This window comes from Sciurus vulgaris, assembly GCF_902686455.1.
Source record: "Sciurus vulgaris genome assembly, chromosome: X".
NCBI lineage: Eukaryota > Metazoa > Chordata > Mammalia > Rodentia > Sciuridae > Sciurus > Sciurus vulgaris.
The window spans coordinates 47,639,978-47,662,546 of record NC_136471.1 but is presented as its reverse complement, the minus strand read 5'-3'; the positions used below and the strand labels follow the sequence as shown (position 1 = coordinate 47,662,546).

Sequence of the window (22,569 nt, the reverse complement as noted above, 5' to 3'; positions counted from 1 at the left end):
TTATTTAATCTCCTGGTGTTGGAGTAGTTTCTGATTTTTACTCTCTCATTTATTTCTAATTTCAATCCATTATGATCTGATAGAATACAAGGTAGTATCTCTATCTTCTTTTATTTGCTAACATTAGCTTTATGACATAAAATATGTTCTATTTTGGAGAAGGATCCATGTGCTGCTGAGAAGAAGGTATATTTGCTCTTCGTTGGATGGCATATTCTATGTATGCCCATTGAGTCTAAATTATTCATTGTGTTATTGAGATCTATGGTTTCTTTATTCAATTTATTTTGGAAGATCTGTCCAGTGGTGAGAGAGGTGTGTTAAAATCGCCTAGTATTATTGTGTTGTGGTCTATTTGATTTCTGGAATTGAGAAGGATTTGTTTGATGTACATGGATGAGCCAATGTTCGGGGCATAGATATTTATGATTGTTATGTCTTGCTGATTTATGCTACTCTTAAGCAGTATGTAATGTCCTTCTTTATCCCTTCTGACTAGTTTTGCCTTGAAGTCCACATTATCTGAAATGAGAATGGATACTCCAGCTTTTTTGCTGTGTCCGTGTACATGGTGTTATTTTTCCCATCCTTTCACCTTTAGTCTATCGGTATCTCTTTCTATGAGATGAGTCTCTTGCAGGCAGCAAATTGTTGGATTTTTCTTTTGAATCTATTCTGCCAGTCTATGTCTTTTGATTGATGAGTTCAGACCATTAACATTCAGGGTTATTATTGTGATATGATTTGTATTCCTGGTCATTTGACTCATTTTTGTTTTTTGACATGATTTGGTTTCTCCTTTATTTGGCTATTCCTTTAGGCTAGTTCCTCCCGTTGCTGATTTACATCGTTGTTTTTCATCTCTTTCTCATGGAATATTTTGCTGAGAATGTTCTGTAATGCTGGCTTTCTTTTTGTAAATTCCTTTAGCTTTTGTTTATCATGGAAGGATCTTATTTCATCGTCAAATCTGAAGGTAAGATTTGCTGGGTATAAGATTCTTGGTTGGCATCCATTTTCTTTCAGGGCTTGAAAAATGTTGTTCCAGGCCCTTCTAGCTTTTAGGGTCTGGATTGAAAAATCTGCTGATATTCTTATTGGTTTTCCCCTGAATGAAATTTGATTCTTTTCTCTCGCAGCCTTTAAAATTCTGTCTTTATTTTGTATGTTAGGTATTTTCATAATAATGTGCCTTGGTGTGGGTCTGTTGTAATTTTGTATATTTGGAGTCCTATAAGCCTCTTGTACCTGGTTTTCCATTTCATTCTTCAGACTTGGGAAATTTTCTGATATTATTTCATTGAATAGATTGTTCATTCCTTGGTTTGTTTCTCTAAGCCTTTCTCAATCCCAATAATTCTTAAATTTGGCCTTTTCATGATATCCCATAATTCTTGCAGATTCTGTTCATGATTTCTTACCATCTTTTCTGTTTGGTCAACTTTGTTTTCAAGATTAAATATTTGGTCTTCAATATCTGAGGTTCTGTCTTCCAGGTGTTCTATCCTATTGGTTATGCTTTCTATGGAGTTTTTAACTTGGTTTATTGTTTCCTTCCCTTCAAGGATTTCTGTTTGTTTGTTTTTTCAATATTTCTAACTCTTTATTGAAATGATCTCTTGCTTCCCATATTTGCTCTTTTAACTGTTGATTGGTGCGATCATTTAATGCCTGCATTTGCTTTTTCATCTCCTCCTTCAATGCCTGCCTTTGCTCTTTTATCTCCTCATTTGCTTCCCTGATTGTTTTAATTATGTACATTCTGACCTCCCTTTCTGACATTTCTTCTGCTGTGCTGTCATTAGGTTTTATTGATATAGTATCTAGGTTTGTTTGGGACATTTTCTTCCCTTGTTTTCTCATATTGGTCAGATGTCAGTGGGACTTTGTGATATTGCAGAATTCTTCTATTGGCTTATAGTGTCCCTGTAGATTTCCAGTGTATCACCTTCCTGCCTTCAGTAGCCTGAAGTCTTGGAGTAACTTGATAATGCAGTGCTTCCAAAGAAACCTGCCCCTAGCCCGTTACTGATTCCAGGACTTGGAGCTGGCTCTGTGTGGAAAGGTTCTCACTGGGTGGCCTGCTCCGAGAAGCTAGCCTGGAAAGGCACTTCCCGCCGGAGGGAGCTGGGCTGCTTGGGGAAGTCCCTGGCTGCCCTGTCTTGGTCCCTGAAGCAACCTGTGGGTAGGAACTTGCCACGCTAGCTCAGGGACTTGGAGCTTGGTTCTGTGCAGAAAGGCTCTCACTGGGGGGCCTACTCCGAGAAGCTGGAGAATCTGGCCCTGTGGGAGGAGCCCACTGCCGGCGTGCGCAGGGCTGCCTGGAGAAGACTCTAGCTGCCCTATCCTACTCTAATAAGCCACCCAAATCCAGGCCTGCCACCGGGGCAGAGCTTCACCGGGTAGGGGAGACTCACCCCGTGGCTCTATTTCAGTCCGAGTCTCTCAATTCCTCCGCTTCTTGAATCCTGGGTTCTGGAGCGACTGGAGATGCAGTCACCTGTAGTCTGCCATCTTAGATCCTCTGTCTTGCTTTTTATAGTACTCATCCTATCAGTTTTAAGGTACTATCTTGTTGTGGTTTTGATTTGAATTTTCTTGGTGATTAATAAAGTTCTATTTTGGCCATTTGTTTCTCTTCCTTGGAGAAAAAGATCCTGTGCCCATTTTATAAAATTGTTTTTCTGTTGTTGAGTTATAGCTTTTTATATATTCTTGATATTACCCAACTTTAGCCTGATATACACAGGTGTATTTCTGAATTTAGCATATAATATCTTTTCTCTTTCCAGAAAATTATCAGTCATTACTTTTGAATATTATTTTTTCCAACTTTACCCTTTTAAGTAAAGTACTTAAGTAATATTGCTGCTATTTGCTCCTATATTTCATATTTAAAATACTTTGTATAATTTCTTTCATCTTTTAATTAACAAAACCTCCATGTTCCTATGTTTTGCTATATGAAGAATTTTGTATAATTTATTTCACCTATCTTTTAGTTCACAAAAATCTCTTGTCCAGCTGAGTCAAAACCACTGTTTAAATATCATTTAATCATTTGATCCAATTGTCATTATGTTCATGTCTATGAAACTTCTTTCTCTCTCTTACTTTGATAAATAGGCATTTCTTCTTATGTTTTAAATATTTTGTCATTTATTTAAATATGTTAGGCATATTTTATTACTATGAATATCATAATCAGTTCTTAAAATCTCATAATCAGTTTATGTATTGCTTGTGTCATGATGACTTCCTTATGGATACCTGATTGTTTACAAAGATCGTAGGAATCCTTTGAAAACTTCAGTTAAGTTTCCCACCCCAATCCCAGAAAAAAATCATATTTGGTTTTGCATTTCATTGTGCTTTACTGCAGGAATTAACAATGCTGATAATTGAACGTTGAACCCAAAAGATACCAGTAGTCTTTTGATTACAAATATACAAGGATACTTTTTTCCCCAACCAAGAGTGAAGTAGGGATAGAGTTTTTCTCAGCATCTCCCTTTCCCAATAGGAAAAAGCCACCTACTTACAGAAATGTGGCAATTTACAAGTCCAGATACATACAAAGGTCCCTATAAAGCAGGTTCACAGTATACAAGTTACCATATTGCCAAAGTCTGGTGGGAAAGAACACCCACACATGAGGCAAGTTACATAAAGTACATTTTGTATTCACTGATGGGCACAAGGGAGAACAAAAGCTTAGGATACATCACTACTTGTGCTGCCCAGAGCAGATAAACTCAAGAGTTTTCTGGAGAGCCTGGAAAAGAGCCTTGGTGGTTCTTGGTGTTCCTTCTTATCTCAGGATATTACATTCCCAGCACATTCTACAGTTACTCTTGAGAACTAAAAGTGAGGAAGGGGTGAGAACTGGGTCAGTCCAAGGTCACTTTTAGAACTCTATTATGGTCTCATTTTTCTGTTATTTTTCCCAGTTTTCAAACACAGAAGATAATCTAATACAATGTTTTTGTTAAATTTGTCAGTTAATTTTCCATGTTTAACGATGAAGGATTTTCACATTTTTCTATTCTAAATATTGTATAACTGAGAAGTACAACTGAACTGTAAAATTATAAACCAGAGGAGGTTCCCTCAGTGGTATTAAGCTGACATGTAAATTACTGAATAACTTACTGAGACATGTCACAAGTTGCTGTAGACAACTTGTACTCACATGCTTGGCATTTTGCTGGTTGTATGGCTGGGCCTATCTGGGTCCCTGTACTTCTCCATAAGCTCTCAGAGTGATGTAGTGTCTGCAGCAGGAGATGCAGACTTCCCATGTGGTGGATCATAAATAAAAAATACCAAATCAGGAGATTCTATTCCTCTTAAAGGTTAGCTTTGAAATTGTCATAGCATCACTTTTTCTATTTTCTACTGGTCAGCATTATCACAGGCTTTCCAGAAGTTGTAAGGAGGAAGAAACAGGCACTGCCCCTCAGTAAGAATAATATGTAGGAATGAGCAACTTTCATGAGTCTCACACACAATTCCATGCAGAACATACTTCTTGAGAACTATGCTGGGTGCTAGAAACAGTATGTCCATATAAATTGATGCTTTTTTCCAGTGGGCCAGGGTGTAGACTCAGGAATAGTTTTTTTTTTTTAATATTTTACTTATCCCTACCACAGCGATCTCTCCCATATAGTGGATCCTTCTACTTCTTGCCAGAGTTAAAAAATTGATATGCATATGCATGAAATTTATAATCATTATGAACATCCTTTCCCATGCATGGGTCACTGGGTGTAAGTAAATACACATAGAGAGAATGGATAATGTATGGAGTGAGTACTTGCTGAAAAGAACTGGGCAAGAGCCTGGTTCAGCACCTGATTCTCCTAATTTGGGGGCCACCAATTTTCCCCTATTTCTCACTTACCTTTTATTTCAGGAGTCTTCTAATACTTCAAAATTCAATCATAGTCCATCCTTCTACATTGTGCCCAACAAAGTACATATAAACATTGTCACACTTGGAACCATTTGTGAGGATACAGAAATAATTTAGGGAAAGGGAAAAGCAGAGGCAGCCCTTGATGTCTATATTCCACATTGTTGGAGTTTTGTTTAAAAAAACTATTTATGCAATTCCATTTGAATTACCAGGTGGAAGCTGACTTAGGTGTTGAAAATCATTGATGCATTTCCTTGTATAAGAAGGCAATCCCTGTTAAGTATGTTAATAGAAGCATGGTTTCTATTCTCAACCAAATTTACAGGGAAGGAAGGAAGTAAAGGTTGGAGGGATGCAGGAATGAAGGAAGGAAGGATAGTTTGCAAACATAGGAGACAACAACCCTGGGTAAAAGGGAAAGTGCACACCAAGGAACAAAGCGAGAGGCTCCCTTAAGTAGAAAAAGTTACCACCATGGTTCCCATTCCTGACCACTTCTGCAAACGAAGGATGCGAATGTGCTCAATCCTGATTGGTCAGTCTTATATGAATGAGGGATGCTACCATGCCCATCACTGATTGCTTGATTTTAAATATGACTGCAGGTGGTAGTTCACTAGTCAGGTCTTTGCAGCAAAGTGATACTTTCCAGGGCTGTTTATCTTGATAGTGGAAACAGAAACATGCCTTGGCAAGGACCACAGAGCTCAGTTGACAACCCTTCCAAGAACACACAGTACATGTGTGACCCTATAATCAGCAAAGAGCTATGAGGTTCATTCCAAATTTTAGGCCTAGTAGCCACTTGTGATCCTTTTTGGAGATTCAACTTTTCTTAAAGTTCATACTATTAACTCCTAATACTTCATACTATTAACATCTAATAGACTCAAAATAAACTCAAAGGCTAATACCATGTTTGATGGAACCAATACTCTAGTGAGATTCAGGAGATCAACTGAGGTCCTAGTCAGATCTAATCCAATAGCTGTGTGTCCTTGAGTAAGGACACACATCCCTATATGGAATGATTCCCTCTATGGAAGATCTCTAAATTCCTGGAAAGGATAGAATTCACCATGTCAATCAAAGTATCGTAACAAGCACGGTAACTATGCATATTGTTCCTTGTTAAAATTAACTTCCCATGGGAGAATGGTAAAATACATAGACAAATATCAGGTCCACCTAACGCCATATTATCCTTGCATACTTCCAATATCAAGGGTTGACATTGTTCACACTTACTTATGTGTAGGAGGATCAGGAAAGTAGTGATGCTAACATGAATAGGCTGCAAGATTTCATGCAACAGCAGAGACCACGAAGGGCAGGATTGGCGTGTCACAACACTCTAATGGATATAGCAAACATGTCAAGGACTGGATGAATGACCCTTGAAAAGGAGCCTGGTGCTCTCACACTTCACTACAGTCCATCTTATCAGCTAGCCAATTCCAAGCATGGTCCTAGATTTCCCCGTTAAATTCCCCCCAAATAAAGAGAAAAATAAATGATGACTTTTTCAAATATCTTCCTTCCCAGTGAAGCTGCATTCTCCTTTTAAGTAATAGTGATGAGTCATGATCAGAGGAGGGAAAGGCAGAAAGGGGCCAGAAATCAGAATGAATTCCATTGTATTGACCACTGTAATGGGAACTGGATTTCCTTCCTGCAAAGTGAATGTGTTAAATTTTATTTTGACAAATACAAGTGTTTGTTGGTGAGAAAAATAAAGTATTTAAACATCCAAATAGTTTGAGAAATAAAACAAAGTGAGGAAAGGAGGAGATATTTTAATTCTACTAATTGATTTCCACTGTTTTCTTGTTTGATGGTAGCAGGAGAGGTTCTTGTCCACTCATACCTCTGGAATTATATCCTTTCACTATGATTAAAGGCATACAACATATCGTGCAATGCAACAACTGACAAAAAAATCACACCCTATTGAGTTACAAGTTTCTTCTCTCAATATCAGAAAAACTCTTATTAGTTCACCCAGGACACTTAATCACACATTTTACTGATTTCTGTGGCTTCATGGCTTCAATTTCCTCATTGGCTGACAGAGAGGACTTGGGAAGTTCTCCTTGGAGTTGCCCATGATTCCCAGTTTGCAAAGATGTAAGTCATAAAGGTTTGTATGTTCCAGAACAAAATATTATAATCAGAAAAGAACATGATCAGTAAAACTGAATGAATTAAAGCAGTAACTTCAGTTTTCTAAACAGCCTAGGAATAGGTACTGTTTCTTAAAGTTTTTGATTTAGTTAACTGTATTATGTTTGAGTTCTCACTTGTTTTTAATGAATTCCGTAATACAGATAATGTTGAAATAAGTTTTATGATGGTATGTTTGTCCTATGAATACTATTTTTCCAAGGTAGATCATTATAATTTGTTTTTCACTTTTCTTAATTTTAATATTTTATCAAATATATCTGAAACATCATTTTAAAATATATTCAGTATAAACAATAATCTATTATGAAAGCATATAATTGTTATTTAAATGTTAACTCTTTCCCTTAGTTTGTCTTTTCAGTAAACCATACTATTTGATCATTATTGCTCACTAGGTACCCCCTTTTACTCAATGGACCACTGAAGTGAATAATCACATGTATTCACATTCGCTATGTGAAGCATTATTCCACTTTTATCCTAGTAATTTATCTGCATCAGTCCCATTTTACTCTGTCTTTGATTCACAGACCCCATTTTTGTTGTCATACCAATGTTCCTATTTGATTTCTGAATTTACAGAGGCAAACACCCATAGCATGATAAAACTAATCTAAAGGATGCAGATTCTTAAAATTACTTGTCATGAAGAGATATGTATGAAGATAGTATGCATGAATCAATAATATTTCATATTTTAAATTTTGGCAGTTTAGCTGGATGCAGTGGCTCACACCTCTAATCTCAGCTACTTGGGAGACTAAGGCTAGAAGATCAGAAGTTTGAGGGCAACCAGGGAAAAATAGTGAGACCCTGCCTCAAAATAAAGTAAAAAGGCCGGGCACGGTGCCACATGCCTGTAATCCTAGTGGCTTGGGGTCTAAGGCAGAAGGATGTAAGTTCAAAGCCAGCCTCAGCAAAAGCAAGGCACTAAGCAACTCATTGAGACCCTAAATAAGATCTCTAAATAAAATACAAAATAGGCCTGGGGATGTGGCTCAGTGGTCAATGCCCCTGAGTTCAATCCCAGGTACTCAAAAAATAAAATAAAAAGACCTGGGGATGTAGCTCACTGGTAGAGAAAACCCTTGGGTTGAATCCCCAGTACTCCCCCATTACACACGCACACACACACACACACACACACACACACACACACACACACACACACACACCTATTTTCAAGCAACTCCAATTTCCATGATGTATTCAGTGGCTTAGAGAAGTGGGTATTTTCCCAGTGGTCCACAGGAAAAGACAGGGCTCTTGAGGGGGGCCTGGCCGCGCCGCGGGTAAGTGTCGCCGCTGCCCGCCGCTACCACCCGCTGCCTCAGGCGTGGGGAGGAAGCCCGGGGACACCGCGGGGCAGCGGCTGCGGCTCAACTGGTAGGGAGAGGAGGGAGAGTGCTCTGTCAGCCGGGTGGTCGCTTGCGGCTGCCCCCGCCAGGCCAGCCGCGCGTGTCAGTCTTGGTCGAGGCAGGGGGCGGCGGGGGCGCCTCAGTCATGGCGAAGCGCAAGAGCCAGCGAGCGGCGGTGAGGACGTGCCTTCTCCGCCGCCGCTGCTCGGTCGGGGGGGTCGGGGCAGGCAGGGCCGCGCAGCCGCCGCCGCCGCCGCCTGAGGTGAGGGGCTAGCGCCCGGGGAGGGGCAGGCGCGCGGGGAGGCCGGGGAGGGGGTGCTGCCCGCACGTGCGGCCCAGCCGGCCTGCGGCCCGCCCCGCGACTGTCATGGCTGCGGGCTGCTGCCCCCGCCCCCCAGCCCGCAGACCCTGGGGTCGGGACCGGGCCACCGCGCCTGTAGCGTTGCTTGGAGGTGCGGGCGGGGCGTGGGGGAGGCGGGCCCCCCTTCCCCGCCCCGCGAGAGGTCGGAGCCACCCCCCGGGCTGGGTTCCCTCCCGAGGGTCGGGCTTCCCTCCATCCCTGCAGCCTCTTCCCCCGCCTGCTGTCTCGCCTGCGTGACTCATGACAGGGCGTCCCGCGCGAGTGCCGGGAGCTGCGGAGCACGGGACGCCCCCGGCACTTTCCCAGGCCTCGCCTCTTGGTTCCTAGCACCCAGCTTTAACTGTGTTCTTCCGCCCCGAGGGGCATCCCCGAGGGCCTCTCCACCTCTGAAGCGTGGCCGGGACCCCGCCAGCCCATTTGAGTCCGGCCAGTGCTGCTCCTTCTCGATGTCTGTCTGGGTGTGGGACGCGATGGGTGGTTCCAGGACTCTCTTCTCGGACATCCATCGCAAAGCCAAGAACAACTCAGAAAGCCTGAGTGTCTTACTGGCTTGTCGCAGCCGCCAGCTCAGAGAGTGGTTTCTGTTTGTTCCTTTTTTGGTTTTGTTTTGCCTTAAAAAAAAAAAAAAGAAAAGAAAAGAAAAAAGAAAGAAAATAAAACTTTTTGGAACAAAGTAGACAAAAATTAAAGTCGCAATATTAGTAGTGCTACACAATTTCTTTACTGACGGTTGGAATTTGACACTTGACTTTTATCCATTTATGTGAAATACATCTTCGGATTTCCCCCTATTAAATAAAGTTTATCTTCATTAATAAAATCACTCTCACAGTTCAGTTCCTCAAAAAAAAAAAAAAAAAAAAAAAAGACAGGGCTCTTTGGCATACAAAGTTGTGTTCTGGATGTATACAAAACTATTTTGAAGCACCACCCAGGATTTACTTGAGGTTGCTTTCAGAGTAGTTTTTCTTTTCTTGGGCTTCCTGTACAGCAAGCACATTCATAACATTCTTCTAATTTTCATAAGTTCTTTTTTCCTAATTTTCCTGAATAACAACACGTACTAATCCTTATGAGAGAACTTACTTAACCTACATCCTGTCCCTGTTGATGCTTAGGGGAGCTATGGATGTGAAATTGTCCTGTTCATTCCTGCACTACTCAGTTAAGTGTCTCTTGTATTCTGCACTGTCCGCACTTTCCCCCTAAGTAAATAGAGTCCTGTCAAAAGGGAATAATCCATGAGGGGGTTTCTCCTGGAAGGGTCTTATCCCTCTACTCTGGGGCTCAAGAGAAGTTCTTTTGTTGTCGTAGTTGACGGTGCTGGAGATCAAACCCTAGGCCCCATGCACGCTAGGCAGGTACTCTACCACTAAGCTATACCTTCAGCCCACAAGAAAAGTTTTGATTTTTATAGTTTACCCAGCTTTTGACTTATAGTTTGTCTAGGCCTAACATTCTTTAAAGGTGTCTGCATACATTAAAAGCGTTACTTATGATTTTATTAGGAAATTCAAATGGAAACTTTCATAAAAATAATCAAATGTTGGGCATTAATGAAAACAATAATTAATTTTTTAGGATTGAAATCCCACAGTATGTTCTTTCTCCTTAACAGGTTAGAAATAAACTTTAGAGACAAAAGCAGTTAGAAAATCACCGACTTTGTTGAAATTCAACAATACACATGGACAAATGAAACAAAGTCATTATTGCCCCATTAATATGTAAAATTTTTATGTTTTTATGTATAAGTTAAAACAAATTTTTTAAAAGTCATTGGTCCAAGAAGAAAACAGATTGGAAATTAAAATAATTGATCAATAAAATGAATATGAACATTCAAATCACTTGAGGAAAAGACTTAGTTCTATGAATGACAGACAGACCATAATCCTTTTATGTGAAGCAAAGAGCAATGGAAATATCCCACTTCCAGGCCTAAATGCATACTTTAAATTTGTAAAGTTTCTTTTTCTTTTTAAAAAATATTGTTCACAGTATTAATTGTATATATTAATTGGACTCATATTTTTTAAACACCATGAAAATAAACAAGTATGGAAACAAAAAATAGCAAAGAGTATCAATCTCATTTGCTTCAATCACCAATCCGCATGTTACAAGAAGACTGTTATTGGTTCAGCCCTGATCTCTCACCCACACTTTGGTCCAATGTGATTAGTTGCACATCCTTCATTGACTAGGCCAGTGCAAGGCTTGATCTGTTCTCATTGGAAATTTCCTTCATCCAAGAGATGTAGAATTGCATATAATAAAGGTTTGTGTTTTTAGCTGGGCCTGGTGGCACAAACCTATAATCCGAGCAGCTAGAGAGGCTGAGGCAGGAGGATCACAAGTTCAAAGCCATCCTCAGCAACTTATCAAGGCCCTATGCAACTTAGTAAGACCCTGTCCCAAAACTAAAAAATAATAATTTTTATAAAGTTCTGGGAATATGACTTAGTGGTTAAGCATCACTGGGTTCAATCACTGGTATAAAAAATTAAAAGTCTGTGTTTTTAAAATTGACAGATTATTAATAGAAAAAACAGAATTAGCCAGGTGCACTGGCACATGCCTGTAATTCCAGTGAATCCTGATGCTGAGACAGGAGGATCGCAAGTTTGAAGCCAGCTTCAATAATGGTGAGGCACTAAGCAACTCAGTGAGACCCTATCTGTAAATAAAATACAAAATAGGCCTGGGGATGTGGCTCAGTGGTCAAGTGCCCCTGAGTTCAATCCCCAGTACCAAAAAAAAAAAAAAAAAGAAAAAGAATAGAATTGGAAAAATCTCAATAATTGGAAATAGTAATTACAGAGTCCAGAAAACAGGGAAAAGGAATTATTTCTGAAAATTTTATTTAGCTATTTTTGCACTTTCTTCGTGTGCTATAAAAAAATTCTGTATAAGGTATGTTTGGAAAAGTCAGACTAGAGAAGTATAATGTTTATCTCAAGTTCTTCACTTTATGTGTTGGTCAAATATAATGGCCTTATGGATTATTCCACTGCACACTCTAGGGAGAAGGAGAATGTAAATGCTAAAGAATATTATTACAAAAATACTTTTCACCTGATTAGTCCTAATAAAAAGTGAACTAAGAATATAACTGGAGGAAATTACTATTTAATAAATTCGTTAAATTCACTCATTAAGTAAAATCCATTCTTTTCTTTTTTCTTTTGAACTAGTTGCACCAAACTAGAAATCAATATTTTTAAAATAGAAAATCCTAAGTTGTTTCAAATTTAAGCAATACTTTTGTATAACAGCAAAACCAAAAACATTAGGCCACAGAGGAAAAAAAACAACATTCAAATAGCTTAGCAAATGGTGTCATCTTTTTTTTTTGGAATGGAGGATTGAACCCAGGGGTGCTTAACAACTGAGCCACATACCCAGCCCTTTTTAAAAATATTTTAGTTAGAGACAGTGTCTTGCTAAGTTGCTTAGGGCCTGACCAAGTTGCTGAGGTGGGGTTTGAACTTGTGATCCTCCTGCCTCAGCCTCCCAAATTGCTGGGATTACAGGCTTGTGCCACTGTACCTGGTTCCTATCATCTTAATTTAATGCAAAAGGCAGGAAACATGTTCCCCACCCAGCTATAGATTCATGTTTTTAAATCACCACAGTTATAAACAAGCGAGCCATCAACCACAGGCAAAGAATCACATCCTGTTTCTCCTCAACCTCCAGGCTAAATTTCATGCAGACTCTTACTGCTTTATCCCAGCTACCTGACTGTACTATGGGCCAATGGCCATGACTTGGAGACTGCAGGTCTCTGGTTGGCAGTGTCACCTGAGACTGGGTACAATCACTGAGATCTGAGCCATTGCCAACAGATGGTCATATCATGCATACATTACTATGCAGAATGAAGGTTTGAGGATTAAGAATAAGAATGGGCCTGGTACATTGGCTCAAACCTGTAATCTCAGCCAATCAGGAGGCTGAGGCAGGAGGATCACAATTTCAAAGCCAGCATCAACAATGTAGTGAGGCCCTAAGAATTATAGCAGAGACCCTGTCTCAAAATAAAACATAGAAAGGGCTGGGGATGTGGCTAAGTGGTTAAGCACCCCTGGGTTCAATCCCTGGTAGCAAAAATAAATAAATAAATAAATAAATAAGATAAGAACAGAAGGCTGGGCATGTAGTTCCACAAAACACTGCATAGTGGAAGAACCTGGCATACTTATGGCTCTGGGTTCAAACTCAAGCACCACTAAGTATATAAAAGAACCATAGTAGTAGTAGCTTCAGACTTTAGAGAGCTTGAAATATGAATTCTTGCTAAATTGATTATTTATTCACGTCTGTATTTAATCAATTCTGAATACAGGATATTTTTAACAGTTTGAGTTATGTTTATTTTTCTGCTTTTTGGCTTTATCTAGTTCCATATCACCCATTAAGTTGATAATTCTACTCCACATTCCTGGAAGAATCAAATTTTAAAAAAAGGTACATGCCATTATTACAAAAATAATTATGACCTGGCTGAGCTGTACAATGGTTGATATAGGAGTATAAGTGACAAAAATGCTCATGTAATAAATAATGACTTATTATTTTCCCTGGAACATATTTCACCACAGACATATAGTAAAGCAAAGGTGACAATGTTTATTAAGAAATTCTTTAAGAATGGGGGGGCACCCCCTCGCCCACCCCCAGACCTGAGCTGTGCAGGCTAGCAGCACTAAGGGTCTTTTGGGCCCAGTGGTGGCTCTGAAAATAGCCTTTGGGGTTGGCTGCTTATGGTGTCCAGAGGTGGTTCACTTTCGGTGATGTGACTTTCTGACGGCCCTGGCGGCCTCGGACACAGCGTGCTTGCCGATCTCCCCAGGCAGCAGGAGGCGCACGGCCGTCTGGATCTCTCTGGAGGTGATGGTCACACGATTGTTCTGGCGGGCCAGGCGCCTGGCCTCACTGGCGATGCGGTCCAACATGTCCTTGACGAAGGAGTCCAGGATGCTCACGGTCGCCTGAGAGAGGCTGAGGCCCGAATGGACCTGATTTAGCATCTTGGGGAAATAGGTGGCAAAACTGTCCTGGTACCTGCAGTGGCCACGGCGCCTCACACACCTGGAATGGCTGGAGCACCTGGGCTTCTTCTCCTTTGGCGGGGCAGATGGGCCAGCCTTCTGAGACTCTTGGGGATTGAGGGACTCCTCAGAAGACGTGTCACAGGCTAGTTCAGCCATTCCCTTGGCACCTTCCAGGCAGTTCAGGAGAACAAACTATGAGAGTTGCTAGGCACCAGCAGACCTTTATATATGCCACATTTTGTTACGTCATGGAACAACTCGACGTCTCATTGGATGGCCGGCCCAGCAGGGACCTTGTCAGTATGCCTCATAGCACAATGTGATTGGACAGTCCTCTTGCTTGGCATCCTATCCCCCCAACCAGAATGGGTTCTCAGTGTGATGGGATTGTCCTCCTACTTGACCAATCACAGAGAATGCCTATCATTCTAGAATCTTCCTGTTGCCTCTACCAAAGGTTAGGAAGATGCCACAGAGGGCAAATAGACATTGGATCACATAGGGTGACTCATGGCACACAATGAGTATTTGGAAAAGACATTACAGAAATTGCCTAAAGAATAGGAATTATAGCTCTGAGTCCTTGAGAGAGTCTATCATTAGCATCTCTAGTCCATTTTTGCAGTGAAGTGACGTTAGCTCAGTTTGGTCCATTGTTACATCCAATCAGAATTTTTTGCTTTCCTAGAATCACCCACCCTGGTTTGAGCAGGAATTCCCTGAAACAGCACAGCGCTCCTGGAAGTGGAGTCTTGGCTGCATACCCTCTGTCTTCAGATTTGACCAAACCCCTCAGAGAATCAGAAAAAGAGAACTAGCAAAACTACAGTCACCAAAGGCAGAAACAAAGCGAAATAAGTACACATATATAAATGTTAATCTTTTCTTAAATATCTATCAAGTGTAAAATTGTTTTCTTAACAATATTTGGATTCTAAAAATATTCTAAATGCTAGTATGGGAGAATAAGTGCTGTTCCAGGCAATTACTGTTAACCTAATTTCTCTAAGAAACCTCCTTAGAGAGACAAAGGGAATAAAGTGAATGGAAAATGGTTTTAAATTGAAGGATATCCTTCAAGAATCTATAATATATTCAAAAATATTTCTTAGATATAAGGAAGTAAAACAAATTACAGAAATTGAACCAAAGAAAGATTTAAGGATTGAAAAGACTTTAAAAATAGAGATCAGCCATGAAATGTCACACCAATTGACCAGGATTCCAATAGTGTTTCCTGGAAGACCTGTAAGAATCAGGCTCTGCTTGGAGGGAGCCTGATCAAAAACTTGAAGTGTCTCTATAGCAATATTCCAGTTAAATATCACATGATTTGTTTTACACTTTAACAGATAACAAATCAAGAGACAACAGTCATCTCTTGGCAAAAACTGAATTGAAATTGAATTTGTATTCAAACTTTCCTAGAATTAACTCCCATTTGGTAGGAAACAAAGAGTAAAGGGGTCTGTTAATAATGACACCACCAAGGTCCAGACTGTGGGAAAATATAGAACCAACAACTTCATTTCAACAACAATTAAATCGAAGGCGAACTTAACAAGTGACAAACTGTACATTAAAAGAAATTTAGGAGATATAACAACAAATCAAAATGTGTGGTTCTTATTTGAAACCTGATTGAAACAAAATGTTTAAAAATATGATAATCTGATACAATTGGGAATTTAAACATGGATTAGACTTAAAATGGTTTTAAGGAATTGCAAATTGTAAGGTGTGATAACTACTGTGCTTTTATGTGCCTGTGTGTGTGAGTCCTTATCTTGCAGATATGCACTTTGAAATATTTATGCCTAAAGTGATATTATATCTAGATTTTTCTTCAAAAATTAACTAAGTGTAGGAAGTGGGTAAAGAAAAAGATCAAATAAAATTGGGCATGAGTTAACTGTGGAAGCTAGAGCCAGGTGAAGAGTACATGGGTTTCCATTACTCTATTTTTGGATACATTAGAGATTTTCTACAGGAGAAAATTAAAATAATATAAACTATAAAGAGAATTCAATTCTCAATCAAAAAAGGAACAAAACTGAAACCTATTAAGACAATTAGATGGGACTGGGGATGTACCTCAGTGGTAGATGTTAGGTCGGAATTTGAGCTGCTATATGAAGGGGAACAAAATGACAGGAACCCCGCAGGGCCAAACAGCCACCAGTAAAACAGGGGCAGAAAAACTCCACTGACTCCACCCATCACTCATCAGGACCCTCGCCTATTCCGGCCTATAAAGACCCTAGGCAGCAGGGTCACCTGCGATTTTCTCCAGCTCCCCACCCTGACCTGTACGGGGGTCGGGGAAGCTGGAAATTTCGCCTCAGAGTCAAATTCCAATAAAGCTTTCTGTTCGTTTTTGTTTGGCCACCAGCCCTGCCCTGGAGTTGTCTCCTTAGGCATTCTAGTATAGAGAAAACAGTGGGAACTGGCAGCAGGGAGGACCCCAACTTGAAAATTGGGCAGGTGGTACAGATCACTGTGCATTATAATTTTTGACATCTGGCTCAGCACAGATATTTTGCATTAACTTCCTTTTCAAATATTATTGCATCAAAGTGTTATTTTTTGGACTACTGAGGGTTTTTGCACGCCGTTAATTTCTGCAAACCAGAACTGGTGCCAGAAGATTGGGGAGCGAGGGGAATCCTGGGAACAGGGAGGGCCAGGCAACTCCCCAGTTCTAGAAGCAGGGATGGGCAACAGCCCCCTGAAAAGATACCGCCCTTTCCTGCTTTCCTGACAGGCAGAGAAAAGCCTAGGAATACACAGAAGCCACAGCAACAGCGCCCAGGCAGCTGACGTCCAAAGGCCCCCGAGCAAAGCAGTGGCCTTGCCGCCAAGCCCCGCCCACTCTGGGCGGCAGGCTGGGGCGTGGGTCGCGGGCGGAGCCGTTGGCGGTGACCGAGCCTCACGTGACCCGCCGCGCGCCCAGCTCCAGCGCCAGATCCAGCCTTCGCTCGCTCGCTCGCTCGCTCCCTCCCTCCAGGCGGTGGCGGCGCAGGTGGCCCTTGTGGCGAGCGGGCCGGGGGCGGCCCACACAAGTCGGAGGCGCTGGGGGAGCAGGTAAGGAGCCGGAGGAGGCCCCTGGGGCTGGAGCGAGGGAGCGCACCGCGTGCTGCGGGTCCAGCTGCCTCTGGGCAGAGACGCGGCCAACGGGAGCCGCAGTCCCTGGCCCGGCTGAGGCCCCAGGCGGTGGGCCCCGCAGGGGGCACGGCCCCGACCCTCTGGCAACAGCTGTCTGCGCCAGAACCCCGCTTTCCCCACCCCTGCCCCGCCCCCGTCGTCTGGTGCAGAAAATGGTGGTCCGCTCGGGGGCGGGGCGGCGCGGCGAGGGGACTGGGGACGCGGCGGGGAGGGGGCCGGGGGCGGCGCCGAGCTCTCGGCCCTAGCTGCCCCCTGCGCCCCCGCCTCGGCTGTCTGCAGGTCTGCGGACCAAGAGTCGCGGCGGCGCACCTGGTGGCGAGAATCGGGCGCAGCAGGAGGAGACGGCGAGGATAGGCCCAGGTCGGTGAGGGGGCAGGGCGGGGGCGGGAAGGAAGGAAGGAAGGAGTGCAGAGCCGGCTGCGACCTCCAAGCCCCCTCTGCATCCCTGTCTTCCCCACTCCGCCTCCCCTGCATCTCTGTCCTCCATTTTGGTGCCTGCGGAGGCCAGGAGATGCATCTGCAGGGAAAATGGTGGGCTTTGGGGGAGGGCGGGGCTGGGGCCGGCCCCCTAGAGGGCGCCCGGGGCTCTCAGGTGGGAAAACGAACTTGACAAAAGGCCTTTCCAATCCAGGCCTCTGCATTTTCCAAAGTGCGTAGTAGGGCCTCTGTCCTCGGTGCTGATCAGTCCACCACGAATTCACTCCCTTCTCTGTCTCTTGTCTCCTAGGAGTAATGGAGTCCAAAGAGAAACAACTGTTAAAAAATCTCAGCGTGGAAAACAACCATAAGGAAAATGAAGGAGGGGAGCAGGCTCCGGTGCAAAGTGAAGAGGAATCTTGCCATTTGGGAGGGGGTGAAGGCCAGAAGCCTGGAGGAAATGTAAGGCGTGGGCGAGTTAGGCGGCTTGTCCCTAATTTTCGATGGGCCATTCCTAATAGGAATATTGATCACAATGAAGTGGGAGATGATGTAGAAAGGTTTGTAGGACAGATGATGGAAATCAAGAGAAAGACTAAGGAACAACAAATGAGACATTATACGCGCTTCCAAACCCCTGAACCTGACAATCATTATGACTTTTGCCTCATACCTTGAATCCTAAGGTTTTATAAACCCTGAGTTTCATAATGTGGCCACAGCTTTAAAATCTTGTATCTTTGTGATTTCCTTTTTCTGTAAAAATTTTGGTGTTTACACTTTTTAAGTGTCCGATCGAGTATTGTTTTGTCTCTAAATTTTTTGTCAGCATGGCAATTTCACCAGTTTTAGAAAAATATTCTTTTCATAATATGAAATTAATAAAGCAGCTTAAAAAGCAGTCTATATTTTATCATCTTCCTCTTCTACCCCAGTCATTATTTTTGTTAATGATACCTTTCCTCTCTCAGCTACTTGGACTCAAAATCTCACTTGTCTTTGACAGTTATTTTCCTTTTCTTCAACTAATCAGTATGGAAAATCATACCTATAATTCAGTATCTGATATCATTTTAAGAATTATACCCTAGTGTTTTCAAAGAGTGTGAGTTTACCATCTTTATAGAAATGCTTTAGTGGATAAAAGGTTTGTGATTGTAAAACCTCTGGTCCCTGTCCACCAACAGAGTGGAGTTATAAAATTTCTATTTTAACAAGTTTCCTAGGTAATCCTATTGTACTCTGAAGTTTACTTGCCAACTTTTAAGTGTATATGTATCTACATATATAGGTATGTGTATATCGTGTCTGTTGAGCATTAACAATAAAAAGAGGATGACTATCTGAGTTTGGCAAAACATGAAAAATCAAGACCTTAAAATAGACTGATTATAGGATTGTTAGGGGCAATAGCAAACTAGAAGATGTTTGCTGTTCAAGACAAAGTATGGTTGAAGGTCACATTCGGCTTGAGAGACCCAAAGGTCATCATTACTCTCAGCACTTTAATTTCTAGTATCTCTTCTTATCCTGAGTCATATCCTATAGAGTCTACTGTTACCATTTCTTTATAGGTGAGGTTACTGGAGTTCACAGATAGTACTGGGACTCCTCTGCCCCTGCTTTATATCTTGGGGATGTATCTGGGCTGAGACATTTTCTATTCGGACTGTTTCACCTTGAAATGCAGAACATTTAACTGACAAAAGTCTGAGAAACATCAAAGAATCTGCAAAAATGAGACTGCTTTTCTTTACATTTTTTATATCTCCAGTACAGATATTGTTAGAATTTGGGGCCAAAAAAATCTTAAAAAGACCCTCTAGTATAGTGTTTGAGGTAAGGATTGCCTCCTATTATGGCTCTTGAAATCAGTTTTGTGGGGCATAAGCAAAGAGATCAGGGGCTGGGACTGTAAATGGTAGAGCCCATACTTAACAAGCAGAAGACCCTGGGTTCAATCCCCAGTACACACAAAATCAGTCCATCTCCCACTGATAGTGTTACGAATTATGTTAACAAGCTTTTTTAGTTTTACATGTAGAAAGTGTTACCTTTAAAGTGTATTTTTAACTAGACCACAGAAAAATCAGCCCAAACTTGATTTTGCAAATGAGGAAATTGGGTAGGAAAGTGATTTGCCTTAAGTTACACAGCCAGTTAGAAGAAGAGCTGTGACAACACCACTGATCTCCCAATGCCCAGTTTATGATGCCTGTTTTCTCACCCCACAGCCTCCATAAAGTATTTGGAAATTATGGCAGCATGTACCAATTGTCAGCCAGCATGAAGAAATGAACATATACAATTATTACAAAATCAGTGTCTTCATGCTCACTATTTATTTAGTCATCAGAATCCCTACATTTTCACATTTAAGGAGAATTCCTTGCCTTTCGTATTATTTTGAAACTGAAGTGGTCTCTTACCTGTGTAGAGGAAGGGGATGATGGGCTCATCAGAAAATGCAGTGTTATTCTCTGGCACTTCATACAGTGCTGATTGATGTTGAAGGAAAACATGCACCCTTTCCAGGGCTTCTTAGGGAGGATAAATAATAAGGGCAGACATTCTGGGAGAAATAAGAGTAAATGGGCTCAGAATATTTTTTTTAATACTGAAATAAGCCCCATTCCCTTAATGTTTCTGGGAGAGTGGAATGAAAAGGATAGAACATTCCAGAGTGGTGAAAGGGAATAGAGTCACAATATAATTGATTTAAAGCCAAATTAATATCCGTCTTCTGGTAGTTTTTATGATAATGTCAGATGAGTACAGAACTTTCTAGAAGTAATATCCAGGGACCATTATCAGAACATGTTTGAAAAAAGCTCACTTTTCTGGGATTTTCTGCAAGGGCACAGGAGTGAGGAAAGAATTTTCTGGAAAAAGTAAAAGAAAGCTAGATCAGAAGGTGATTTAAAGAAAACTGAGCTAAGTGTTTCCATTAATTTATAAATTCTATAGAAGAGACAACGTTGCCTGATCTTGGTAAGTAATACATTTTGTCTTTCTAAGGTGATAACAAAGAAATCAATGAGAGTCTCTAGATGCCAACAAAAAGAAAATATTTTATGAAAATCACCAAAAGTGAATAAACCAAGAACAACAAAAGGGATTACCACATTCATACCTATCAGTCCTTTACATAGTCATGTTTGTAGATTTTTAGTTTCTTGAAGAAAAATGTGCATTTTTTAAATTTTGAAGCAAGGATTGGGATATAAACCTGGTAATTATAGAGAAGAAAGAGTGGGGAGACCTCTAAAAAGTAGAGTCAATATTACAAAGCATATATTGCTGCCTTCAGATTACAGCAAATGGACATCACTGAGGGAGTCTAAAAAAACCAGTGATATGAAGTGTGTTTCTCACCTAAAACTAATACATTGAAATCCTCACCCTCAAGGTGATGACATTATGAAATATGTTTTTAGCACTTTTATATGAATTGAATCAGAGTATAAAATACTTTGCTCGTCTGGCTTCATTCATCACACAATGATTTTGCATGTAATAACATTCTTTTCTCTTGCAAAATGGTGTTTCATGATATAGTGAATATCCGTTCACCTGTTAAACATTTAGGCACTTACCAACTTTTGGCTATCAAAAATATAACTAAGACAAACATGCACATAATTGTTTTGTGTGAATGTATGTTTTCATTTTTCTTGGCTAAATGCTTAGGAATGAAATGGCTACATTATATGGAAGCTGTATATGTAATTTTTAATAAAATTCCAAACTCTTTTTCCCAGGCAACTTTACTATTTTACAGTCCATCAAGTAGAGGAAGAAAGTTTCATTTACTCCACATCCTCACCAACACTTAATGTAGTCAGGTTATTTTTGTCATTTTATTTTAAATTTTATTCCAAAGACTGTATAGTGGCATCTTCTAGTTTTAATTTCCATTTCTCTGATGACTAATGATGTTTGGCATCTTTTCATGTGCTCATTAGCCATTCATATATCTGTTTTTTTATGAAATAACCTATTCAAATAGTTTGCTCATTTTTTCATTGTTTCTGAAGATTGAACTTGGGATCTTGTACCTGCTTAGTCAAGTGCTCTAGCACCAAGCTATACTCACATTTTTGCTCACTTTTAAGTGGATAATTTATCCTATTATTACTGAGTTGCAAGAGTTCTTTATGAATTTTATATTAAAGTTTTTGTTTGAAATATATGTTAATATTTCTCAGTCCCAGCTTGTATTTTCATTTACCTGTTTCTTTTTTTTATAATTTCTTAGTTGTAGATGAACACAATACCTTTATTTTATTGATTTGTTTATTTTGTGTGGTGCTGAAGATCAGACCCAGTGCCTCACATGTGCTAGGCAAGTGCTCTACCGTTGAGCCACAACCCCAGCCTTAACTAATACTTTCTTTCAAAGAACAAAAAGTTCTACATTTTTATGAAGTCCATTTTGTCTACTTTTTCTTTTATAATTGTGTTCTATTAAAGAAATGTGCTGCCTAATCCAAAATTATGAAGATTTTTCTCCTGTTTTATTCTCTTCTAGTAGTTATATACTTTAAGGCGTTTTGGTCTATGAATTATTTCATTCATTTTTGTGTATGGTGGGAGGTAAACTCTGATGTTCCATACAATCAAGTGCCACCATCTTCAACATGAGAACATTCAAATTGCATTTGGTGTTTATATCCAACATAAAGATATAGGAAGAGAGAAGGCCTATGAGAGATTATGCTGGAATTTTCATATGCATGAGGCTTGTAATTGGTAAATGTAACTTCTACTCAGAGTCCAGTGGTCAGATATCAATCACCTAACTGTAATGCAGTCTGGAAAATGCAGAAAATAAGTGTGAAACTCTGTGAAAGATTAAATGGAATTTGATTAACACACATACTGTCTGCCATAATTTATCACAGCATCAGTTAACCACTGACAGAAATTCTTCCAACTTAGACTATTCTACCATGACATTCCTTAAAAGTTTTTATTTTATCCTGGCATCACTACTGAAATTAAGGGTCATGTGAAGTTTAAGAGTTATTCTCAGCCTAATGAGAAAAGTGATTAAAATATTTTTAAAATAATGCTTCCCTGTTTGCTCAATTTCTTATT

At 40.6% G+C, this 22,569-nt stretch overlaps 1 protein-coding gene and 1 long non-coding RNA gene across 2 annotated transcripts; both read left to right on the top strand.

Moving 5' to 3' along the window:
- The first annotated feature begins 8,385 nt into the window (after positions 1-8,385).
- On the top strand, positions 8,386-9,516 carry LOC306651854. Its single transcript, XR_013761221.1, has 2 exons — positions 8,386-8,728; positions 9,155-9,516. It is a non-coding gene; the product is annotated as an uncharacterized lncRNA (long non-coding RNA).
- Positions 9,517-16,789: 7,273 nt separating this feature from the next.
- Positions 16,790-18,370, top strand: BEX4 (brain expressed X-linked 4). The gene is made up of 3 exons (XM_079124732.1): positions 16,790-16,971; positions 17,332-17,412; positions 17,780-18,370. Exon 3 carries the CDS (start codon positions 17,785-17,787, stop codon positions 18,145-18,147), a length of 363 nt encoding a protein of 120 aa, XP_078980858.1. The 5' UTR covers positions 16,790-16,971; positions 17,332-17,412; positions 17,780-17,784; the 3' UTR covers positions 18,148-18,370.
- The last annotated feature ends 4,199 nt before the right edge of the window (positions 18,371-22,569 follow it).